Below are 21,735 nucleotides of genomic sequence, written 5' to 3' on the forward strand. Positions count from 1 at the left end.
CACTAATTGTGTTTTAATAACAAATAATGATGATGATGATAAATAGCTGATATTTATGTAGAGTTTACTAAGTGCCAGCACTTTACAATTATCTCAATTGATCCTTACAACAATCCTGGGAGGTAGGGGCTATTATTATCTACATTTTATAGTTGAGAGAATTGAGGCAGAGGCTAAGAGACTTGCCTAGGGTCATATAGTTAGTAAATATCTGAGCCTGGATTTGAACTTGAATATTCCAAATTCCAGGTCCAGTTCACTATACTACACTACAAATATTACACTTCACTGCTTTTTAAAGAGTTTTCCTTTTAAAATAAAAATAATAATATGATAATACCAAAAGTAATATGTAGCATTAGTTACTTTCAGTTTGTTGATATCTTTCTAAAGTTTCATATATGATGTTAGGCGTGTGGTTATGACTGTTATAACAAATATTCATTAAAAATTAACAAAAAAAACCCATAAAATCTATTAAAATGTCCAAATAGCCAGAAAATCTTAAATAAGAATATTTATTATAAAAGCTAATCTTCAAAGTTATTTCATCTCATAATCAAGCATATACTGCACACCAAAAACTAAACTACCTAGTAACACTATCAACAATTTATGAAAATCTCATCCAAAACTATTAAAGGAATCTATATTAACCCCCTAATAACTATATTTCAGTGTTAAAAAGAACACTGAAATATCTATGCAAAATTGCCCTCTGAAATAACTTCAAAATTACATCCTGGACTAATCTCAGGCTCTGGTGTAAATTCTTCACATTCAGGTAGGTATGCATTAATAGTCAGCCTACTGATGAATCCAAAATAGTGAAGGTGACCCAAAGCAGGTCTGCACAAATGAATATGGGCATCTCACACGGAAAGCACAGCTAACCCCACCAAGATATGAAATGGAAAGCAACTCAAACTCTAATATGGCATGCCTAAAGTTGCCCAGCCCCCAACGTAGTTTATGAAAGGGAAGGACCACAAGACAATGCTCAAAGACTGTCTAGTACAGGAAACACACCAAGAGTGAATGGCAGACCTACAATTCTGTCCGTCTCTCTCTGATTCCAAGACTGCTTGCTACTGTTCTTTGATCTTTGAAACTTTCCCAGTTCTTTGCCCAAGCAATCTTTAATGTGGCTGATTAGCAACTCATAAAGAAAAGAAAATGTTGTTTTTATTTCCTAGTTTATGGAAAAAGAAGATGAGGAGATCCTTAGAAAGAGTCCAAAAGGATTCCCTAAAACTCAAATCATTTGAAAATAATGGGCCACACTGGAAGAGAGGGCAATTTGGAGGTCTGCTAGTGACTGGCAACTTACCACAAATGCCTGAAGGGAAAAAAAGTTCTTATAATTGATTAACAAATTAACAAATTGTTTACCTCTAAAATCCCTTCCCACTTTATCTAATACAACCTCTCCACTTCAAAAGGAACTTGGGCAAATTTAGAGGCAGAGTTGCTTCTAAAAACTTTCACATATATTCTCTCACCTGTGTCACCACAGAAAGTGTATGCATTGGTAAAATATCCCATTATAGGATAAAAATAAGGTAAAAATAAGTGGAGTAATTCCAGTAAAGTCACAGAGTTAATTTATGTAACCGAAAATTTTTTGTGCTTTCTAAAAGATCCTGTTAGAAAGAGCCTGGCTTGAGCTTGGTAATACAAATATCTCATTTCCCAACTAACAAAACTGATCCATTTAGTAATAAGGTTTAGAGGTATTTACAGAAATAAAGATTTTCCCAATTCAGAGAAAATATGTGCAAAATATGAGTCATGAATTAAAATTATCTCTAAGGGCCCTTTCTAGCTCAAAAATGTTATGATTTATATAGAACATGCCCTATTATCAAATAGGAATATAAAATTTGCAGGCCGATTTAATTGTAACTACTAGTCACTTGGTGTGGAAGAAGACCACACCAACCAATCAAGTGATTAAAATTGTGAGTTGCACAAGGGGCATGCTATGCAAGGCATCTTTCTTACTTGCCTTTAACGGAAAATTGTTTCACCCCACTGTCTGATTGACAGTTGACAGGACAACTGGAGATAGTCTGACTGCTGCACCACAGCTCATCCACAAATGCCAGGCAAGCACCAGCATGTGATATTTGGCAACAAAATGCAATAAATCCTAACCTGCCTCTCAATGGACTGGTTGGTTCTTGTCCTTCCTTATCAGAGAAGACCAAAATGACATCACTATGTTAGGGATGAGCTACACTATGGTTGATCAGAATAAAATGAACTCAGAATGCTCTATTACAGGTCAGTCCACATGAACACTTCGAGTGTTCATCTCAGATTTCCTTTCAGATGCTTCCATTCTGTCTTGCTCATAGAGAGCAGCACCCTCTGATGAGGGCACTCCATGAGGATGGTCCTGTGCCAGTGTCTCCCATGCTGCACAATCAGTTCCAGAGTTTTTAAGAAAGACCCTCAGGAATTCCCTGGATCACTTCTAATCCCTGTGAGCACTTGCTTTGTGTGATTTCTCCATAAAACGGTCTTTTGGCAAACATTTGAACAACACATCAGTGAACTTTATGTCAACTCAGCTTTCCTCTCAGACCTTCTCAGACTTGACTGGCAGTGGCTTCAACACTAGGACAATGTCAGTGTGCTACTCACTGGATTGTACTGCTTTGCTGTGAGTATGTTCCCTAGAGCTCCATCTGACACTTAGAACAGTTGGATTCCCCTGGTCGGTAGCAGTTCTAAGTCAGCTGCAAGGGAACTTGGGTGGGGAAGGGGGGGTGGGGGTAGGCAGATTTAATTATACTAACCAACAACTTAGAGAATTCAGAAAACAGAAAAACATTGTGATCAAAATAATACTTTAGTAGTAAATAATACTTTAAGGATAACTTTAAGAATGACCTAAGTTGGGGCAGCTAGGTGGTGTAGTGGATAAAGCACGGGCCTTGGGGTCAGGAGTACCTGGATTCAAATCCGGTCTCAGACACTTGATAATTACCTAGCTGTGTGGCCTTGGGCAAGCCACTTTAACCCCATTTGCCTCGGAAAAAAAAAAACCTTAAAAAAAAGAATGACCTAAGCTTAATGATTAAGATTTTAGAAAAGATTCAAAAGTCAGCTAAGGTAACAATCTTAGATTATACTAAAATTCATTTAGAAGTAGTCAAACTTGATGAAATCTCACAGCTTATAAAAAGATAAAGAACAAAAAATAAGCCTAGGTATTTTGGCCTCTTAGCATCAGTTTAAGAGGGCAGAAAATGTTATAATATTTATACAAAAGTTTCAAATACCCAAACTTCCACCAATAAGTTTCAAGGCATCAAAATTTTCATGCTCTTACTATCATACCATACTGATCACCAATTATATTACCTCATAGCCATAAATATGGCCAGCAGACACCGCCCCTCCCATCCTTTAGATCTCCTATTCCTCACCCCCCCCAAAAAAAGCAGTAAACTTAGTGACACCATAAAGTTGTCAGAACTCTCATAGCCCCATATTTCTACTCTCAATCCTTCACATACTCTGTACAACTCTGGGAGGGGGGGGTGGGGAGGGGGAGTAAGGGAATAGATATTAACATTAGGGATCTGGCACTAATAACAGAAAATCAAATCCTTCTCCTGCAATCTCTCATATAATTCAGGAAGAAAAAAATCATCCATTAGTTATTCACATTTTGTAGGTGCCCCAAAGTGTAGATGTTAAGGTTTAAAAGATTTCTATTTTTTATGAAGGAAAGTTTTTATAATATCATACAAACAGGAATGCTGGAATGTGCTTGAAATAAGTCAACTGTTAAATTTTTCATTGAGCACATTTATATATTAGAAATCAGCAAATATGGGGCAGCTACATGGCACAGTGGATAGGGCATCGGCCCTAGAGTCAGGATGATCTGAGTTCAAATGCAGCCTCAGACACTTGACTAGTTGTATGACCTTGGACAAGTCACTTAACCCCACTACCTTGTAGCAAAAAAAAAATCAGCATATGCTATAAATCAAGGCTCAATCTGTTGTTGTTAATTGTCTATATTTAAATCAATGGGGGGAAAAGCGTTATATTCAAGTAGTTTAAACCCAACGTGCTTCCTACATATTTTTCCAGAGATTGTTAAACATTTGCCAGCACACCATTGCATATAAGTGTCTTATGTAACAATATAATGGAATCAGTGACTTAGTTTTTAATTGTCAAGACATTTCCATACAGAAAACCAATAAAATAAACTTTATAATGCAGCACATGTATTTCATAAAGTACAAACTACTTGAATTGGGAAAGTTCATTTGTTTGGAACTAAGAATGAATTATCCCATAAAAATAATATTAATATACACAAGTCATAATAGCTAAACCTATGCTAATTAATAATAATCATACTAACCTGAATCCTGAGAACAGGAGCATGGAAATTAAAGAATGAAGAATAAGAGAATGTCTTTTGCTTTCTAAGGTGCAGAATGGGCAAGTTTGTCTGTTTCCTAACTATTTCTACTCCTATCTGAGTTCTCAGTTGCCATCCTGAGTTCTCAGTTGCCAAACACTGTCCTCAACATTCCTATCCACCTAGACATGTCCAATAACTCAAAGTTCTCCACACTCCAAAATAAACCTGTTTCTCCCCCAATTCTCATCCCTTGCTGCAAGTAAACAAACTAAAACATAAAGGGAAAATAATCTAATTGAACAAATTCACAGTGCTAATGTCTTAAGTCTTTTTTTTAAAGATTTCATGTTAGTCCAAAAAAAAACACCTCTTCTTGATAAAATTTCTGGCAGGGAAATAGAGTGAGAAAAAATTCTGAAATACACAAAGGGGGGGGGGGGGGAGAGTACCATTACATAAGCAAGAGCTAGCCTTACCTGGCTACCCCAAGGTTAGAATCCATATACTTGCCCCGCTTTTTTTATTTCTTCAACTTAGAATTCAGTCTCTTAAGTTGTTTTTCCCCCCCATAACAATCAATCATTCTCTTTCTCCTCTCCCTAGGAGATGTTGAAAATGAGAGGTAGCCAATTCCTAACAAGCCAGGAGTATATGGGTTTATAAGGCAGAAGTTGCCTGTGTAGATTAATCTTTTTTAAAATGTAAGAGGAAAAAAACTATAAATAATTCTCTACTTAATTCAGGTATCCATAATTTCATCCTCATAAGAAATCCCCCTTCTACCAATATAAATATATCAAAACCCCCATACCTTAATAAAGCACTTTCTTTCATCCTTGTAACTAAAAAAATAAAATCATCTTGTCACTAACCTCTGGAGTATAGCTAGGTTAGTCCTCATTAACAAACAGTCTAGCTGACTAAATACTTGGACCTGATTAAAATCTGTTTTTTAAGAACAGAACAACATCTCTCCATGCCTGGACCAAAACTTGAAGTCAATTGTAAACGTGGAGGGAATTAAATTTTTACAGTTAACTTCCCATCGATGAATACTGATATTACAAATGTCTCTTGCTTCTTAAAAGCAATCAATTCTTCCAAATTAATATTTCAGGTTCTCATTTCTATCAGGAATCTTTGGCTTCTTCAGGGTTTTTTTTCCCTAAAACTACCTTTAGAAACCATTCAAATCTACTCATTTCATGGATAAGGCGACAGGTCCAGAGAGCACCCTCAATCACAAAGGAAAAAAAGGAGTAAAGCATCCAAAACAATGCTTTCTCACACCTCCCTTTCACCTCTAGAAAGATGTTTCCTCCCATCCACATATCAAAATCACTCAAAATTGTCTGAAAGACAGCAGAAATAAACTATTCAGTGACTCTTGGAACATAAAGATCAGACAAGTCATAAACAAAGAGATGAATGCTAATCAAAGATGTTTTTCCTGAGTGTGCTGGGCATGAACCAAAGAGCCTTAGCTGGTCACCAATTGCTCCAAGTCTATGGGTGGCACTATGCTGGCTGTATCAAGGACTGGGGCCTTGCAGAGTCTCCCAGAATAATATTCAAAAGAGTTTGGGCAGACTATCTTCGCAGGAAATATCAACTGGATGAGAATATCTACTACCTAGATTAAGAAACACATTTGGATGATAACATAGAGAATTTGTCCATCATGGTGGGTACACACAAACTGGGACAGATAAGACTGATGTAGAAGCTAGGCCTTGGAACTAAAACAAGATCAACAATGGCAAACTGCAAAGTTCCTTCAACATTTTCAGGGTATTGCTATATAACAGTAACCTATAGAATACAATGGTTCTCAAAGAATAAAAAATGAATCATCACAGTAAGGTTTATGGTGTGTATAAGCAGGCTGGAAACACCTAACCAAGAAAGAACATCAAAGAAAAATGTAAAAGATGTCATCATGAAAACGTGTAACAGGAAGAGATGGGTGATATAGGGCAAAGGATGACAGGTACATAGGTATAATTCTTCACTGGTATCCTCATGATATCAGCCCACCCAGGACCATCTCCAGTGGTTCTGGATCCATATCTGGCCACTGGACTCAGATGGTCTGGAGGAGAAAGTGAGAAGGAACTTAGCACAGCTCCCTCACCAAATCTGCCTGTCAAAGCATCACCTCCCTGATGTTTGATAATGAAGGACAAACATCATCACAAGATGTCAAAAGCAATTAAGGAAAGCCCCTGAAACTTTAGGTGGCACCTGAATTACTGGAGAGAACTTATAGTCATGAGATCACACATCCTTTGATTACTGGAAAATATTCCTTTAAATAATAATTCTCTCAACCAGGTTTTCCAGCATCAGTCCTATTTCCTCTCAACAGATTCTTTATGAACATAAAATGGTATATAGTATATTTACTTTTGGTTTTGACAAACTTTAAAAGCATTATATAAACATGTTATCATTGAGGTATTACTGCAATAGAGTATCTTAGGAAACATTATTTCATCCAGAATATATCAAAAAGGATTACCTGAACGTCTCAAGTAAAAGAGAATGTACTATCTTCCATAGCAGTCCATTTCACTTTTGGACAGATCTGTTTATTTTTTCCTTTAAATCAATCTTTTTGTTTCTTGTCAATTTACAGCTACTATTTCTGGGACCAATCAGATGTCCAATTCTTCTTCTAAATAAAGTCCTTCAAATATGTAAAGTCAGTTATCATGCTGTGTGTTTGTGCACACACATACAACTGTGTCCCATAGAAACACTTATTTGCCTTCTCCAGAGTAAATATTCCCAGTTCCTTCAAACAATTTTCATGAGAACCCAAAGGCTTCATTATGCTATCCTAGTTATCATCTTCTAGATGCTTTCCAGTTATCAACATCCTTTATAAAATGTGTCACCCAAAATGACCAAGTCCGTAATATTAATACTCATTTATCCTTTACACTTTCTGAGGTCACAGATGGCAAGTTCTAACAATGAAAATTTTTCACTAAGTTTCTGTAAAACAGATGTCCTAAAATATTTCTTTTTTTATATAAACTTCTAAATTTTATAATTATACTTTTTTAAAAAAAAATAACTAGTTAAGATGCTGAGTGAAGTGAACAGCACCAAGAGAACATTATACACACTACCAACTCTGTGAGATGATCAACTCTCAGCAGTTCAATGGTCAAGGAGAAGCTTGAAGGACCTGTTAAGGAAAATACCATCCATATCTTGAGAAAAATCTATGGAATTTGAATGCAAAGTAAAGCATGCTATGTTCACTTTTAAAAATTTCTTTTATTTTTTTCTTTTTCAAGTTTTGCATCCTTTAGTTCTAATTCTTTGACTAATGACTAATATGAAAATATGTGAAACATGATTGCACATGTGTAACCTATATCAGATTGTTTGCTCCCATAGGGAAAGGGGAGGAAAGGGAAGGTGGTAGAAAAATGTGGAACTCAAAAAGTTTACAGAAGGATGACTGCTGAAAAAACTACCTTTGCATGTAATGGGGGGTGGGGAGAGAAAAAAGAAAAAGGAACTAGTTAGGAATTTGTTGTACCAAAATTTAATTTAAATGAACTTATAAGAATTTGATTTGTAGTGACCCATATCTCAGACTCTATAGCAAAATAAAGTCAAAATGGGTAAAGAATTTAGACATAAAGGGCAGCCAGGTGGTATAGTGGCTAGAGCACTGGCCCTGGAGTCAGGAGGACCTGAGTTCAAATCCAGCCTCAGACACTTAATAATTGCCTAGTTGTGTGACCTTAGGCAAATCATTTAACCTCACTGCCTTAAATTAAAAATAAATAAGAATTTAGACATAAAGTGCGACACCATAGACCAATTAACAGACCAAGAAATATTCTATTTGCCAGGTTTATGGAAAGGAGAGAAATTTATGACCAAGAAAGAGAGAATGTTTTAAATTACAAAATGCATGATTGTGACTATATTAAATTTACAAGTTTTTTGCTCCAATGAAACCAATGCTGCCAAACTTGGAAGGAAAACAGAAAACTGGGAAATAATTTTCACAGCTAGAGGTTCTGATAAAGATCTCATTTCTGAAATACATAGAGAATTACAAATTTATAAAGTTACAAGATATTCCCCAATTGATAATTGGCCAAAGAATATGAACAGTTTTCAAATGAAGAAATTAAAGTTATATATAATCATATAAAAATGTTCCAAATCATTACTGATTAGAGAAATGCAAATTAAAACAACTATGAGGTTCCATCTCACGTCTATCAGATTGGCTAAAAAAGATCGATGTTTGAGAGTTTGTGGGAGGATTGGGACATTAACAAACTGTTGGTAGAATTGTGAACTGAACCAACCATTGTGGAGAGCAATATGGAACTATGACCAAGAGAATTTGATCCATAATACAAAACTAATCATTTCACCTATGTAATTATATGCAAGTGCAACTGGCCTGAATCATTAACACAAAGATTTCTTGAAAGTGTGCATTCTGGGGGCTAACCTAACCATTTCAACCACTGGTCTATCAATGTAGTTTTCATGAATTTACCTAATAAAAGTGACGTGCCTTTTAAAAGGAATTGATGAAACCATTAGAAATATTTAATACCACTTCTCAGTCTATAATATTAAACAAAGACTAAAAAAGATAAACCTCTCTATCTTGGGCAAATGTGGTAGCTTTTTCCCAGAAGGTATAAGAATAGAATATTGTCGTTACCAACTAGATTAATTTTTCCATACTAAATTTCAACAGGTACCATTTTTTCAGTCCTTCCCTTTTGTACCTTTTTCCTAAAAGTCAGGCAAAAACAGTTTTGTCCAATGTACTATATATGATTCAGTTCATCAATTCTGGTCTTTAAAAAATTCAGCTATTTTTAAAGTAATTTGGCTCATGAGAAACACAATATTGTTTCCATAGCTTTCAGTGCCTCAGAAAATAACTTCAAACATCAATGGGTCAAGATTATTCATTCCAATTCAGTAAGATTGGTAAGAACCTCTTTCTGATACTCCAAGTTAAAACTGACTATCTTATCCTCTCCTTTCTAGAGGTAAGGTAAATATTAAGAAAAGGTAGGCTTTATTGCCACTATTCCCAACCTTAAAATACTGATATGGAAAGTGTCATTTATGCTTAGAAATGAGATAAATCTACAGAGAATTTCTTTAATTGCAAGCAAATATTCTTCAGCTCTTCTCTATCCCTGCATTACCCTCCTTTTTCTCTTTTAATATAGTATACCAATTTGTCTGAGAGTCAGCCAAATCAGAACAAACTTCTTTTAGAATCTTCATCCTTCTTAAAGTCTGTGATTTGTTAAAAATTTTCTGTCAGACAATTTTGGGGTATCTGCAATGGAGAATACCATCTGTATCCAGAGAATGAACTGTAGAGTTTAAACAAAGATCAAAGACTATTACCTTTAATTTAAAAAAAAAAAACAAAATGTTAACTTATTATGTTATCTTGCTATTTCATGATTTGTTTTTTTTGCCTTAAGGATATGATTTCTCTCTCAACACATTCAATTTTGATCAATATATATAGCATGGAAACAATGTAAAAACTATCAGACTGCCTTCTGTGGGGTAGTGGAGGAGGGAAGTGAGAGTAGGAGAAAAATTATAAAATTCAAAAATAAATAAACAAATTAGAAAAAATTTCCCAGGTGTCAAAATTAATTAAAACACTGATAACAGGGAGGCAGGTGGTGCAGAGGACAAAGGAGAAGACCTAAGTTAAAAGCTGGTGTCAGATTCTTGCTTATTTAATTAACAGTGCAACCCTGTGTAAGTCATTTTTATTTGTCTTCATTCCCTTTACTATAAAAAATGGGGATAATCACAGCTCTTACTTCCCAAAGCTTTTGGGAGGATTCAAAGAGATCACATCTGTAAAGCCCTTAGCTCTGTACCTGGCAAATACATAGCTCACACTTCAAAAATAAATACTAGGTCTCTTCCCCCTCTCCAAAACCCACCACCACCACCACACCACCACACTACAACAGAATACAAGATTTGCAACTTACTCCTAATGTCAATTTTTCCATCTAGAAAATGTGTCAGTGAGGGGTGGGGTATAATAAGATAATAAAAGTTATTGAAATGAAAATGCCAAAGATTCCAAATTAGATAATTAAGCATTTTATACCATAATCCCATTTCTGTTATAGCAACTCAAAGAAATCATTTATAGTATTATTCTTCTCAATATTTATTATTCATCAGAAACTCCTTCTTGGTAATTATAGTAAACAATCAAGAATATACATTCCTGAAAGTACATAATATTCTCCCCCTACCTTTCTTTTTTGGCAAGGCCCAGTTTTGTTATCATATGAAGTAAATGGTTGTAAAGCACTTTTACTAGGATAAAATTAGTCATAATTATCAAGTGAAAACTGCTGGACAAGAAATAATTTTTATAAGCTGCAAATATTTAAGAAGGATCCCAAAATTCTTGATCTCAATTTATAGAATAAAAACACTGAGGAAAAAAGTTAATTACATTTGTGCAAAGAAATAATCTTATGTCCACTAACTTGTTCTAAAAACTTTCAAAGTAATAGAATGAAAACAAAAATGTTGGGATATAAGAAAACTAAGAGTTTCAGTACTAGTCACTACCATTCAGATACAACTACAGAACAAATGAAATTCATTCTATATGGTTGGTAGTAGCCTACAACAGCCTTGTAAATAGTCTTTTCTCCCAACAAAACAACAATTTATGCTAAGTAGAACAGAAAGTCTATTCCACTTATTATTTTATTAATCATTTATGTCCTATGAAGCAATAGGCTAGCTGATCAATTTAAAAAACACTTTACTAAACAGTTAAAGTTTGTGGTTATTAAGACTGATATAATTTCAAATTTGACAAATAATGTAGTTAATTCATCCATTTTAAACTAAACTTAAATATTTAATGCACATTTTGTCAATGTGAGGAGTCCTTCCTTAATACAGGCTGCTATAACTACTCCCCCTTATGACTTTGCATATAATCTTTCAGAGTTCATGTAAAATATGTATCATCCTCCAGCCAACCTCACAGTGAACCTCTCAAAAAATTATATTTAATTCTTCTTGTGACAAGAGACATACATTGTGTCACATCAATATGGACCTTTGATCTGTATTCAAAAGTATAATCTGCCAGACTTTACACTCTTTTGTAATACCCTTCAAGAAGTCTGGGTAATCTGCATGCTAAGATGAGGCATCGAAAGGCAATTTTAATGGAGGATTCAACACCTATGTTAATGTATAAAAATTATACATTTGAAATCTAAAGTAAAAGGGACAATCCTTTAATACTTATGAAAATGTTAATGTTCTATCCTTCATTTTTTTAAATTTTTATTTATTTTAAGGCAATGGGGTTTTGAGTGACTTGCCCAAGGCCACACGGCTAGGCAATTATTAAGTGTCTGAGGCCATATTTGAACTCAGGTCCTCCTGACTCCAAGACTGGTACTCTATCCACCATGCTACCTAGCTGCCCCTGTCCTTCATTTTCAAAGAAGGTCACATCATCAGGGAGATGACGCCATGACAAGCACATGAACTGGGGATTTGAGTGAGGGGGATACTGTGCTAAGTCATGTTCTCTCCAGAGACATATGGGTTCATTGTAGTAGTCTTATAAAGTATAAGGGTAAGTGCTAAACTACTGTACGTATTAGGCTAAAATTGAAACTTTAAAATAGCCAATAAAACAATCTGAATAAATACAACTAAAAAGCTTAACATTGCCATTTTTCTAAAACTCACCTAACTACAAAAGATATTAAACCCAGGCAGGCTAATATAGCTTACTGTGTTATATAAACATTCTAATTATAAGCATTCTTATATTTTCTTTTTCTCTACAGTCTGTGTCCTGAAGGCAGATCTTGAACCTGACTCCAAAGCCAGCTCTTCAACTTCTATCCCTAGGCTACCTCTTTCTACAATTATGTAATAATAAACTATGTTTTCAAATTAAAGGCATATCAACACTTATATGAAGCTTTAAGTCTTATGAAGTGTCTACAGTTCATTTCTATAAAAGCTTTAGTTTCTAATTCCAAAAAAAATTAAAATAATGATTTCCTCTCCCGATCAATGTATATTTTGGAATCATAAAATATGAATGCTGAAAGGGAGCTGAAATTCCTTCAAAGACAGGGAGTTCTTTATCTGGCATCTGTTTGTGAACTTCAATGGAAAAAAAAGTTATCTTTATTTTCACTAGTCTCTAAGAGAAGTTTATAATTTCCTTAATTTAACATTGTTCTGGGAAAGAACGGTTATAGGCTGCAGACTGCAAAAGGAGTTCCTAGCTAGGAATCCCTGTTCTAAGCTATCTTATTTAAGGGCCTGACATTTAGGCATTTCACATAGTAGGTTTAATAAATGCTCTTTCACTGAATGATCAATAAGTCAGTCAACAGGCCAAGTGCCAAATAAGGTACTGAAGAGTTGAAAAATACAAATAAGGAGAAAAAAATAAACCTTCAAAGAGCTTATAATCAAATGGAGGAAGACAACACATACAAGAGAGTTGAAAAAGAGAGGGGAGAGGATATGGTGGGGTGGCAGGAAGGAGGAACAAGGGCATCCAAGGAGATGCTTCGCTTTTTTTTAAGCCAAAGATAAAATTTTATACTTATCCCAATTAAATTTCTTATTATTTCTTCTCATTAGACACCTTTCTCTGTTTGCTTACTACAAGTTTGCTATTTTTCTCAGTTCTGTATTCATTAAAAACCAGATACTAATTTTAATCTAAATTACTGAGGGGCTGCTAAGTGGTTCAGTGGATAGAGCACCAACCCTGGAGTTCAAATCTGGCCTCACTTAATTACCTAGCTGTGTGGCCTTGGGCAAGTCACTTAATCCCATTGCCTTGCAAAAAAACCAAAAAAAAAAAATCAAACAAGCAGAAGTCTTCCCAGACTTCTCTGAAACTACCAATGTGACATTGAACCATTAATGATTACTCTTTGAGTATGGAAATTCTACTTGTTCACAATCTAATTTTATTAGTGAGCACATATCTTTTCAACTTTTCCACAAAAAAAAAGGCGTGAGAAACTTCTTTAAATGATTTGCTAAAATCTAGGATAAGTTGCATACCCTGAAATAACTTTCTACTTTTGGTTTGGACCTGTGGGTTTTTTTTTTTAGAGGGTTGATGGGGAAGAGACGGTAAGGAGGGGGGCACTTTCTATTGAAAACTAAATAGTTTAAAAAGTTTCCAGAAAGGCTGAAAGTTTAAGTGATTTGCCCATCACCACTAAACCAATATAAAATAGGGAAGAATTTAAACCAAGGTCTTCCTGATTACAAAATACCTGAGTCCTCTAATCACAGCAATACTCTCCTAGTCTAAATAATTAATACTGTTTTAAAAAATGAGTTTAGTTCAGTATATCCCATTCTTGAAGAGGTAATACTTGTTCTTTATCCAAGTTCACTAACCATAAGGAAATCTGTCCTCCATTCCAGCCCCCTCACCACCTCCTAGAATCCCTGAGTCCTGTCTCACCTTTTACCTAAGGCCTTTCATGATTGCCCCTAAGAGCATTAAGGAGAGTTTAACTTTCTATCCCTGATATCTAGTCCCCAATCTCCCAGACTCCCCACCACGAGACCTTCTCAACTCTTTACTTTCTCATTTTCTCCATGTCATTTGTTGCAAGTCCTGTCTCCCTTCTGAGCATCTCTTGAATATGTCCCCTCTCCTGACACTGTAGACACACACATAACACACACAAACACACACACACACAACACACACAAACACACACATACACATACACACACACACACACACACACACACATACACACACATACGCGGGCGCGCGGGCGGATGAGGTTGCCTGCTTCAAGGGTCTCCTCACTCCCTACTGTCTACAAGATCAAATATAAATTTTCTGTTTGGCTTTACGAGCCCTTCCTAATCTGGACCCTTCCAATCTTACTCCTCCCTCCACACAAACCACAGTTGTTATTCACTGACATGTCCACCTTACTTTTTCTAGATTAAGATGCTCCAACTACAGCTATTTTTATTGGCTGTCTCCCAAGCCTGGAATCCTATCTCTCCTAATACTCAAGGCTCCTGGCTTCTATCAAATCGCAGCTAAAATTCCATCTTTTACAAGAAACCTTTTCTCCTCCTCCCAATGACCCAGGCAGGCCTTCCCTCCAATGATGATCTACATTCATTCTGTTGGTAACCAGTTGGTACATCTCCAAGCTGTCTCCCCAACTAGACCTTGGCCTCTTGGCAACCAGGAATTTCTTCTTTATTTAATTTGGATCCTCAGTGCTTGACACAAAGGAAGTCATTAACAAAGATTAGCTGGTTGGTTCCTTCCTTTTTACTCAATTAGTGGCCATGTTCATAGTTGCCCCCTTGGCCACACACAGAATCCCCCAGCATTCCACAGGCCCTAAGACTGGGCCTTCAGCACTAAGGCAAATCTAGTCTAGTCTGCCTTTCATCCACCATCTGGCTAGATTATAATAACTTTTTCTGTTATTTTATAGAAAATTCGCCTAAGAAAGTCAGAATGATTTGGAATAGAATGAATAAATAATTCAACACTTTCTATTTTAGCTAAAAGTAAAACAAGACCTTATCAGACTTTTGAAAATGTCTGAAATATGAAGACTAACCCACTGCCTCGGTGCAGGGGATAGCACCCCCCGCAGGGAGTTGGGAAGATTTGCCTTCCTGACTTCAAATCTGGCAGCAACAGTCCTACCTGTGAGACCCTGGTTAAGACATTTAACCCAATTTACCTCAATGTCCTCATAATTGAGGAAGGAGTTGAAGGAAATGGCCAACTACTCTGGTCTTTGCCAAGAAAACCCTAAATGGGGTCATGATGAGTTGGACAGGACTGAGAAACCTCAACAATCTGTTGCTTCATCTGGAAAGCAAGATGAAAAGAGGTGCCCTCCAAGCCCTTTTCCCACTCTCCCTCTGAGCTGGGGAACTCCAGCTGTAATTGTTCACCACTTTTCATATCCCAACTTTCTGCCAAACTCAACATCCACTTATTCAAACACTACTCAAATCTATTTCTATTCACAGCGATGTGGCTAGTTTCCACTGATCATCATCCCACTTTCTGGGATCATCATCTCACTTTCAGTCAAGTTCTTCCAAAAATGGAGCCATGGGGTCCAATCAAGGACAAGGGGCTTTCCCCACATTCCCATAATCCTTGGCTCCAGCCAACTGAACAGAACATCTTTTTCCATCAAGCACCCCTGGAGATCATCCTTTACTTTTTTCTTCTTTAAGTTCTTTATTTATTAAAATATGTTGTAGCCACATAATGAATGTAGAAATGTTTTACACGACTGTACAAATATAATCTATATCATCATTTTGTCATGGGGAGGGGAAAGGGAAGAAAGGGAGAAAAATGCAGAACTCAAGATCTTACCAAAAAATGAATGTTGAAAATTATCTTTACATGTAATTGGGAAAAAAAATTTTTTTCTTAAAAATAAATGTTGTGACCTGTTCTCAGCCCTCCATCTCCAATATCTATTCTTTGTTAATTCTGATGTGATAAGTATTTTTAATTTCATGACTTATAGCCATACAGCAACACTAGTAGAATATTGACATTAAAAAGATGGGCAAATGGGAATAATGGGAAGAGTGCCATAATATATGAATGTAATATTATCTATAAGAAATTACAAATAGGAAAAATAGAAGAGAGAGTGCAAAATAAAAGCAAAACTATAAAATACTTTACAAAATGGAGAGAAGAACAAAACAATCAAAACTAATTGTTGTAAAATTAAGATGTCCGAGTTAGGGTCAAAGAAGATACTTCTGACTCCCTTCATTGCAGAGATAGATAACAATAGAAGAGAAATACTTGGCACAATATGAAACTTGAGTTTACTCTGGCAGAACTGTCTAATTTCTTTTTATTTTTTATTAAAAGGGATAGTCTCTGAAATGGGATTTCAACTACACTGGAAAATGCAAGTTTTTTTTTTAAAGAAAATAATTTATTTTGTAAAAGACATTGTTTTTTTTTTTAAATAGATCTTTGCTTCTGAGAAAAGTGTGAGGTCATTAATGAAGCTCTGCAGTTTCCCACAGGCAATTCAATTTCTCCTACTTAATTCTGAGTCCAGCTTGTAATGCATCTGCAAGATCTTCGAAAGAAGGGAGAGGAAGGGAGGAAGAAGATGGAAGAGAGAGGGAAGGAGGTAGGGAAGAGAGGAACTCTAAGGCATCCATTTAACTAAACATTTCAAAATCTGGACAACAGACATTTCTCATCCACTTAGTTTTACTTTTGAGTGGTTACAGATCTTTTCCAAGAGAATTTACATTATATACTCAAACATGTCTTCATCATCAGGGTAGAGAACATCTGGAACCTCACCATTCAAAGGAAATACTTCACCTTGAACTCTGTATTGAATCTCTATCATTGTAGCAAAACATCTTTGGCAAATAAACAACTTCCTCTTTAATTTAATATCAGAGGGTTATAGAACAAGGTTATTTCTACCATTATAACTTAAGGAAGCTGGAAAAATTTAATGCATACATGGAAGGCAGCGTATTAGAGAAAGTAGGCTTCAGGATAACATTTTACTATATCAAAGCAGATTTCTTTTAAATAAGCAAGTAAGAAACCCAGTGCGAGCTTATATTCTCTTTTATCTTTCTTTCAGTCAAATGTATGAAGCAACAAACACCTTCCATCAATGCAGGGATAATAAACACCTTGTCTACAACTTATAGAAGTTACACTGAGAAGGGAAGGGAATTAGCAACAATGCAAAGTAGATGCTGGTGTTATTCCCATTTTACAGATGAGGAAACCAAGGCAGAGATTAAGTGAATAGTGTTTTAGGCCACATTTGAACTCAGTTCTTCCTGATTCCAGGCCCAGTGCTGAAAGTGTGACTGACTTACCCAAGGCCAGTGTTATTGTCAGAAGGTGAGACTTGAACCCAGGTATTCTGAGGTCATATCTCTTTCTATCCACTTCTCTCTCTCTCTCTCTCTCTCTCTCTCTCTCTCTCTCTCTCTCTCAATCATGTTTAAAAATAAAATTTTAATCCTCCTCTTAAAATAAACTTAACAATTATCACTATGCCTTCCTTTCTATTACTGCTTGTAATTTAAACTGATTTCCCCCCCCAGTCCCCCAAACTGTTTAGCTTCTCTTAGTTCTTTTTTTAGCTTCTCTAACTCTTCAAATGACAAACATATCAAGATACGATGTCAAGTGCTGAGGATGCAAAAGAAAAAAACAGGCTTTGTCCTAAGAAGCTGACATCCTGATGAGGAAAAACAACACAGATCTATATGGATCCCTGTAAAATCCAGTCAAAGATGGAAAGGTCTCCTGTCGAAAGTGGCATGAGCTGAATCTTGAAAAGAACAGGGGATTCTAAGGAGACCAGGAGAACAGAGTGCATTTCAAGGTAATTGGTGAAAGATGTGGAGAATGGGTGAGGAAGTGGGAACAGACTAGGAGAGGTGGATGGTAATGAATGTGGAGAAGATGGGGGGAAATGGGAAAGCTAGGATGGATCTAGGATATCAGAAGTTTCCATGACCAACAAAGAATGCTGTTCAATACAAGGGAGCACCACTACATTTTACTATGTAAGGGATGACATTAGTGATTTAAGAAAAACCTGACAGAGCAGGTGGGAAGAGGCTTGAAACTGGAAAGCCAATCAGAAAGTTGTTACAATAGGAGGAAAGAGGTTATGAGGGACTGCACTGATATATGTGGTAGTTTTAAGAATAGAAAGGGAAGGGCGGCTAGGTAGTGTAGTGGATAAAGCACTGGCCTTGGAGTCAGAAGTACCTGGGTTCAAATCTGGTCTCAGACAATTAATAATTACTTAGCTGTGTGGCCTTGGGCAAGCCACTTAACCCCCTTTGCCTTGCAAAAAAAAAACTAAAACAAAAAAACCCCCACAGGGAAAGATGTAGAAGTTGTCAAGATAGACAGAAGGATGGTGGTGTCCTCAATAATCATGACAAAAGAATCCTGAGTTTGGACATGTGTTTGGGATACCCATAGGACATCAAGAATCCTGAGTTTGGACATGTGTTTGGGATACCCATAGGACATCCAGTCTAAAACATAGACTGGGCTGCAGTTAAAGCAGAGTTGAAGGTCAGAAGAGAATAGAGCTGGTTACACATACACACACACACACACACACACACACATCTAGGAATCATTACTATAAACAGAATGAGATCCCTAAGTACCACAGTTTAAAGGGATAAGAGGAAAGGACGTAGGTCTGAGGCTGAGAGTACATTGAACAAGAAGGCTCAAAAGGATCAGCCAGTCAGGCAGTCAGGCATGCAACAAGACCATCAAGCTAGAACTAGGTTATGAAAATGCTGAATGTGTCCAGGAGGAGGTGATATCGAGCATCAAATGCTGCAGAGAAGACAGGAGGAATTGGGACTGAGAAAAGACCATTAGATTTGGCAATAAACAGATCATCAATACCTCTGGGGAAAGCAGCTTTAGAAAAATGATGAAGTCAGAAGGCTTAACAGAACAAGAGAAGAAATGGGAGAATTCAGCAAACAAAGATTTGTCAAGGAATTTAGCTGAGGAAGAGGGATAGGATCCTAATTAAAACAAAGGGAGGAATTAAGGAAGCATGGGTATGTTCATAGGTAATAGGGAAGGAAACAGTAAAATAGAAATTCAGAATTATTCAAGATGATTAATTGATAAATAGAGAGGTGACAGTAAAGTCAGTCGTCTAGAAAAGGTGGAAGCAGATGGGGGTCTATAAGGACTTAGTCACTGAATATGGAACTGTTATTTTTGTATGTGTCTAGTATGCTGAGGTGAGATCATCAACTGAAAGAGTAAGTGGAAGAGGCGATATGGAGACCGGAAGACAGAAGTTTTAGCTCTAAGAAGAATCAAGTACAGCCCTGCATCAGTGAGGACCCAACTGAGCTTTGATAAAGTACATTTGCAGTGGATCCAGTCAGCAGTTTCATGACTTTCTCTTGCTCTGCTCAATAGAAGATAAGTACAAAGGTGGGAGTAATGGTCTATAAAAGTTTCAACTGGAAATTCCCACACCAAATATTACTACAATCTAAAGCAGCAGATAAAATAATGGGTTATAGAAGTTCACCTACAGGAAAAAGAAACTATGTTTAAAAAGTTTCATTACATGTATTTCGCCTGGCGGTTCACACTAGTTCATGTACTCTTATATTAGCAGAAATTGTGCCATACTTGATAAAAAAAAAATTTAGAAGAGATATTAAAATCAAATTTTTGTAAAACAGTTTATAATTCCTATCTCTCTAAGTACAAAAAGCAATTTCTATGACATATTTTAAATTCTTATGAACATGATGAGATAAATAACCACATGCTTAAATTTATTTATTCAATACACTGTACCAGTTCTATGTGAGTTTCAGGTAAAAAGCATACCTAACGGGGAGGCTAGGTGGCGCAGTGGGTAAAGCACCGGCCCTGGAGTCAGGAGGACCTGGGTTCAAATCCAGTCTCAGACACTTAATAATGACCTAGCTGGGTGGCCTTGGGCAAGCCACTGAACCCCACTGCCTTGCAAAAAAAACTAAAAAAAAAAATCCATACCTAACTATAAACCTCCCTCTCTGGTGGTCTGAGGCATCCCTTAAACCTATTTTAAGGGGTTTAATAAGAAGAAGCATTGAAAGGCTGACTTAAGGTTTGCCAAGTTCTTTATGATTATGTCTCATTTAATTCTCACATCAACCTAGAACATGGGTGCTATGATTATCTTCATTTTACAGAGGACAGGGCAGGCAACTAGAGGAAAGCCACTAGCGGGCAAAGGTCACGCAGCTGGCCGGCAGCTGAGAGAAACAGGGATCTGGGTTGAATTCCCAAGATATCGTTCAGACACCTCAGCCTAGCGGCCACGTCCCGGCTCTCGGCCTCAATGTCTTCATCTGTAAAATGAGGAAGATGGGCTTCAAAGCCCCTTCCCACTCAAAATCGGGATTCTTTCTGAATTCAGTTTTTCCACCCACAAGTAAAGACACACAAAAAAAGTGCTGATTTATAAAAACTGAAAACATTCAATCTTGGGCGAATGTGCCGGGCGCCCCCCGAAGCCGGTCATGGGCCGGTTGAGAGCCCCCCGGCCCCCCAAACCGCTCGGTCAGACGAGTGGCAGCGGGGCGCGGCTCCCTCGGACACGAGTTTGGGGGTGCTCGGGGGTGCGGGCTGGCGGGGGGGGCCCCGGGGCGGGGCGGCTGTCACCGCCGGGGTGGGGGAGGGGCCCTCCCGCCGGCCCCGCCGCCTCAGCCCCCCCCCCCCCCCGGCCGGGGTCCCGGGCCGCCCCCCGGCAGGCGGCCCCACTCACAGGCTGCCGGAGCACGAGGTGCAGACGAAGGAGCCCACGGTCATGTTCACGTAGGTGGGGCCGCGCTGGTCGCAGTCGAAGCACTTGCGGTTGTGCGCCAGCCCCGTCATGTCCCGCAGCATCTTCAGGTGCTTCTCCTCCTGCTTCCGCTTGGCGCTGGCCGCCATGGCCCCGGCGCGGGGCGGCGCTCCGGCCCCGGCCCCGGCCCCGGCCCCCGCGCCGCCCCGCCGCAAGCCGGCCGCTCGGACCGCCGCCGCCGCCGCCGCCCCGGCCCCTAGCGCCCGCCGCCCCCGCGCCGCCGCCGCTCCGGCCGCCGCCGCCGCCACCTTCCCGACGCCGCCGGAGGAGACGAGGCGAGGCGAGGCGAGGCGAGGGCCAAGAGGAGGCCCGCCCCGGCGCGCCGCGGGCCGCACGCCGCCTGCGCCCCCCTCGGGCCCGGAGGACTCACCGCAGCGCCGCGCCGCGCCGCGCCGCCGGGGCGTGCCGCCAGGGGGCGTGCCGCCCGCCCCGCCCCGCCCCGCGGCCCCGCCCCCGCCCCGCCCGAGAACGCCGCCGAACGTCCGGCCCGAGCCCGGGGCCCGTGGGGGAGGGGCGGGCGGGGCGGGGCGGGGCCGAGACCCCCGCCCAGGAGGAGACCCCGGCAGCGCCCCGCCCGGCGGCGGCCGTCCGTCTGTCTGTCTGTCGTCCTTCTAGTGAGTCCGCCCCCCTCCCCTCCTCCTCTCCTCCCTCCCTCCCTCCTCCTTTCTCTCCCCCTCCCTTCTTCCCTTCCCTCCTCCCTCCCTCCCTCCCCTTCTCATTCCCTCCTCTTCCTCCCCACTTCCCTTCCCCCTCCTCCCTCCTCCCTCCCCCCCCCTTCTCATTCCCTCCTCTTCCTCCCCACTTCCCTTCCCCCTCCTCCCTCCTCCCTCCCTCCCTTCCTCCTCCCTCCCCTTC

At 38.8% G+C, this 21,735-nt stretch overlaps 1 protein-coding gene across 4 annotated transcripts in view; it reads right to left on the reverse strand.

The window, feature by feature from the left end:
* Positions 1-21,023, reverse strand: part of AGFG1 (ArfGAP with FG repeats 1) — a 124,932-nt gene extending 103,909 nt beyond the window's left edge. For 2 of the 4 annotated variants that reach the window (XM_074191226.1, XM_074191225.1), the window contains exon 1: positions 20,803-21,022. In XM_074191226.1, the coding sequence (XP_074047327.1) occupies positions 20,803-20,969 (167 nt within the window). In that variant the 5' untranslated portion in view covers positions 20,970-21,022. Of the gene's footprint in view, positions 1-20,802 lie in introns of all 4 variants that reach the window. The other 2 variants (XM_074191223.1, XM_074191224.1) reach the window with 2 other exon arrangements.
* Between the last annotated feature and the right edge of the window lie 712 nt (positions 21,024-21,735).

The sequence above is a fragment of the Macrotis lagotis genome, chromosome 6, assembly GCF_037893015.1.
Source record: "Macrotis lagotis isolate mMagLag1 chromosome 6, bilby.v1.9.chrom.fasta, whole genome shotgun sequence".
Classification (NCBI taxonomy): Eukaryota; Metazoa; Chordata; class Mammalia; order Peramelemorphia; family Peramelidae; genus Macrotis; species Macrotis lagotis.